At 41.3% G+C, this 4,533-nt stretch overlaps 2 protein-coding genes across 2 annotated transcripts in view; both read right to left on the bottom strand.

Moving 5' to 3' along the window:
- Nucleotides 1-187: 187 nt before the first annotated feature.
- Nucleotides 188-4,533, bottom strand: part of LOC109477556 (leucine-rich repeat-containing protein 15-like) — a 6,409-nt gene continuing 2,063 nt past the window's right edge. The window contains exon 2 of the mRNA XM_019778878.1: nt 188-2,314. The gene's annotated coding sequence lies outside the window, so the exon portion shown is untranslated. The remainder of the gene's footprint in view (nt 2,315-4,533) is intronic.
- Nucleotides 2,312-4,219, bottom strand: LOC109477567 (leucine-rich repeat-containing protein 15-like). Its single transcript, XM_019778889.1, has one exon. It carries the CDS (start codon nt 3,993-3,995, stop codon nt 2,628-2,630), a length of 1,368 nt encoding a protein of 455 aa, XP_019634448.1. The 5' UTR covers nt 3,996-4,219; the 3' UTR covers nt 2,312-2,627.

Genomic DNA, 4,533 nt, shown 5'->3' with positions numbered 1-4,533 from the left:
TCTCTCTCCTCCTCCTCTCTCTCTCCTCTCCTCTCTCTCTCTCTCTCTCTCTCTCCTCCTCTCTCTCTCTCTCTCCTCCTCTCTCTCTCTCTCTCTCCTCCCTCCTCTCTCTCTCTCAGTGTGAGGATACAGCCTATGAAAATCTCTCTACCCAAGACATGAACACCACAGACAAAGACTGGAGTTGAACACCTCCATTTTATTCCCTTCCTAATCTAAGGTACATTTAAAGTCCCTGCCTACTGTCAGTTCTACCATCTTCCAGTGTCTTCTCTCTCTCTACTACAACTTAACTACTTCTAGTAACTAGTTTTTCATACAATTATATGTAACTTATGTTGTATGGTATGTTCTATGTTAGTATATATGGTAAGTATATATTATGCAATTTAACTCACTAATTAAAAAGCAATTTTATGTAAAAGTGTTCCTACTATTTCACATTGTAACTAGATTTTACTTTCAGCACAGTATATCTTTTAACAGTTGAATCTACATTGCATTAAACCATATACACAGTAATTAAATAAACTAGTCCTGTCACCGTAACATGTGGTGTAAAAGCTATAAAACTTACAGAATATTTCTGATTAATTCCACTTGACAGTCACTGCAGTTTCTAACATTTTTGCTTTATAATTGTTTATATACATATAAGAAATATATTTGATTCACAATAAAAATATCCATTTTTAACAAAAAATGTTCAGTTTTATAGAGTACACCAAGCCATGTCTCCAAGTCCTAGTGTCTGCTTTTGCTGCAATGATGTTGTTTCTACCATATTAATGATTATAATATTTAACATAGAATAGAATAGAATATTATCAATATAAGGGAGAGAGAGACTGGTTTATTTGTACCATACAAATTATGGTTAAGTATACACGAAAACCTGTAAGCAGCCATATTAAAAAGATAAGTAAAAACGTTCAGTTTTATAGAGTAGACTAAAAGTTGATATCTCCTAGTCCTAGTGTCTGCTTTTGCTGCAATGATGTTGTTTCTACCATATTAATGATTATAATATTTAACATAGAATAGAATATTGATATAATAGATTACGGTATATATTGTATTTATCGTATTCGTCTTCACACAATCCTCTCTCATTATAGTACTACATGTAGTGTGGGTAACTTCTGGGTCCTAATTATAAGTCTGCCTTTAAAATTAAGTAACACATTTCCTTGACCCCATGTTATCTTTTTGTGGCCCTTTTAAAAACTTTTTCTGTCTCTACTATCAATGTCTATATAAAGAAAAGGTCCCATTCCACTCTATTGCAGAGCATAGGGTGGTGCCCATCTCCATTTCTATAGCCCTTGGGCCACACACAGTTGTGCAAGGCACTATAGCAGGGGGCTGGTCCGCTGGTAGTGCTGTGTGTTTGACCTTCCCACACTCTTTCTCATATGTGCTGAGTGCTAAGCAGAGAAAGTAGTGTGTACCATTTTTAAAGTCTTTGGTATGACCCGGCCGGGGTTTGAACTCACGACCTCATGGTTACAAAGTGGGCACTCTACCAATTGAGCTACACATGTATTGTCTATATGTCTATATGTCGTGTGGTGATTGTATTCAGTTTGAGCATACTAGTATTACATTTTGTTGTATATCTTTGCACACAAGCACTTAAACCTTTACATCCACAATTTGTCCACACTTTATCCACCCAGAAGTCCTCCTTATCAAAGCTGTGAACTGGTTTGCTTTTCTGGCCAGAACTTGGTTTAACTTATTATTATTATTATTATTATATTTCTAGGGAGAGAGGATGGGAGCCCCGGTATACAAACAGAATGGCACCCAGGCCACAGGACTCCTACTCAGGGCCAAACATTGTTTTTAAAGAGTGATTCCTCAAAGCAACTGCTGTTTGTTTCATACATCGATTGTTCAATCAGTTATCAAGTAATGTCTAATTGTGTCGTAAACCAGGAGGCATCAGGGCTGTGTACAGTAAGCGAGATGGTTCCTCATAACCGTCATTAAAGCTGCCGAGATGCTGAATTTGCCCTGAGCCTGGCTGTGATGTTTGTGATGGACTAAGGACATCATCATCTTCATCTGTCCGTGTGTCACGACCACCGATTGCACCAGCTGCATCTGCTGATTGAATCTGGTGAGGGCTGTCAGCACCAGGGGCAGCCGCTGTCTGTGATTGGTTATTAACTGACTCTTCATCATTTTCATAGCCATACAACACATCCTGCGGACCAGCTGCAGCATCTTTAGCAGCTGTTGGCACGTGGCTGTTCTCATATTTGTGGGACTGTGGACCTTCTCCAGGGTACAGGGAGGGAGATGGAACCTCATAACCATCGTTAAAGCTGCCGAGATGCTGAATTTGCCCTGAGCCTGGCTGTGATGTTTGTGATGGACTAACCATTGCTCGAGCAGCTGCATCTGGTTCAATCTGGGCAGCAGTCTGATTTCTAGGGGGAAGCGAAGGGGGCAAAACCAAGTAACCAAAGCTGTCAAGACTCTGCGTGTTGCCTGCACCTCTGTGTGGACTTTCTGACTGATTGACTTCATCTATGGTGTCATACTCTGCTGTGTCAGGGTCCTCATCTGTTGGGAGGTTATAGATAAGCTGACTTTCTTCTGTATCAGGATGGGATGTTTCAGACTGACTGATTATTCCTGCACTTTGTGCCAACTGCCTGCAACATTATCTGGTCATGACCGCTGGATGTGCCTGTGGGGTTTGTGTTGCTAAAGCCTTGCTGGGGAGTAGGATCCCTTTGCCTCCTCTTATACATGCACCCTACTGCAAAGGCAATAGTGTAGATAAGGAGGAGTCCAAGAACAGCCCCCAAGGTAGCAAGGAAGGGCACAGACAGGACAATGCCACCATCAGCAGGGCCTATATTGCTTTCAGTGCTAGAAGTGGAGTAGACTGGTGTTTTCTCCTCACAGATCAAGTACTCAGGATTTACATCCCGCAAGAGTTGCCATCTAAGGTTAGCAGGTCCGGCACATGTGATCTGGCTTTCAAATCGGTAAGACCCGTTCATCCTCTGCCTAAAGGGAACCATCCTACAGTCACACTGCCAGGGGTTGAAGTAAATGACTACCTCAGAAATGGAAGCCAGTATGTCATATGCCATGAGGGGTAGTGTCTCTAATTGGTTATTATCTAAGCTAAATGTAAGCTCTGACAGTGCTGAAATCTGTAAATTTGATAAGGCCTCTACAGGGAAATTGCTGATGTTATTACCAGAAAGTCTCAGTGTTTGAAGCTGAAGTAGGTTCCCAAATGTGTCAGCTGTGATGGTGCTGATGCTGTTGTACCCAAGTTCTAGATAATTTAGCTTTGTTGTGTCATTGAAGGTGCCTGCCTCGATACTGTGGATGTTATTACTGTAAAGGTGAAGCTTCTCTAAGTTACCAAGTCCCACAAATATGCCAGCTGGCAGACTTATTAACTGGTTATTGTAAAGATACAAGAACCGCAGATTTCCAAGTCCCTCAAATATGTCAGCTGGCAGACTTGTTAACTGGTTATTGTCAAGATACAAGAACCGCAGATTTCCAAGTCCCTCAAATATGTCAGCTGGCAGACTTGTTAACTGGTTATTGTGAAGATTCAATCTCTGCAGATTACCAAGTCCCTCAAATATGTCAGCTGGCAGAGTGGTTAAACGATTGTAAAAAAGGAACAGTTCAGTCAGGCTGGTTAAGTTGTGGAATGTTTTGTTATGGATCATGGAGATCCGATTGTAATCAAGATGTAATCTTGACAAGCTCCTGTACCTTGAGAAATCAGACTGATTTAAGGTTGTGATGACATTGTAACGCAAGTTAAGCACAGTGATGTCTGTAGGCAGGTCCTGAGGAACACCGCTGAGGCCTCTGCTCCTGCAGACACACTGTGTACAACTGCTGTAACAGTCAGACCATGAACAGCTGCTGCTGCAGGCTGCGGTCGGGCCAGCTTCCTTCAGGATGATCAGCAGAAGAACCAGCATCCTCCTGGCTTTGTTGGACATTATAACTGAACAGAGAGGAGATACATTAATATTAGAATGACAGTTCAGCTGTGTTAGCAGCTTTAGAAAAAGTCAACATCCCAATTGGATCAGTACATTACTGGTCAACCAGGCCCAAAAATTCAAAACACTCCACTGATTTTCAGATGTACACTGCTGCACACACATAAGAATAATTCTTTTTAACCCCTTAGTCCACAGCAAGTAATTTTTATTTTTTAATTCTGTTTTCTTAATTATTTAATATTTATTTAATGGATGACATCAGCGCGCCCATTGATTTTCCCTTGATTCTGGAAAAAATTAATAATTGCCCAAAGGTACACTTACCTGCCGGGTAATTGTGGTTGTCCCTTACAGGTCCACGAGTGCTATCACTGGCCAAATACCTGATTAATGTGCAGTTTTCCTTAATTTGCATATACTACGCCAAGAGTCAAAGTTCAAAGGTTACCCCTATCCCATAATGCCCTAGTCCTCATTCTTTTTCTTTGGCGCAGCAGGAGGTGCTGGACGCCAATAGGGCAGGGAAGTAGTG

The sequence above is a fragment of the Branchiostoma belcheri genome, unplaced genomic scaffold, assembly GCF_001625305.1.
Source record: "Branchiostoma belcheri isolate BF01 breed outbred unplaced genomic scaffold, Haploidv18h27 scaffold40, whole genome shotgun sequence".
Lineage (NCBI taxonomy): Eukaryota > Metazoa > Chordata > Leptocardii > Amphioxiformes > Branchiostomatidae > Branchiostoma > Branchiostoma belcheri.
The sequence above is the reverse complement of the archived record's forward strand: the minus strand, read 5'-3'. Positions and strand labels throughout refer to the sequence as shown.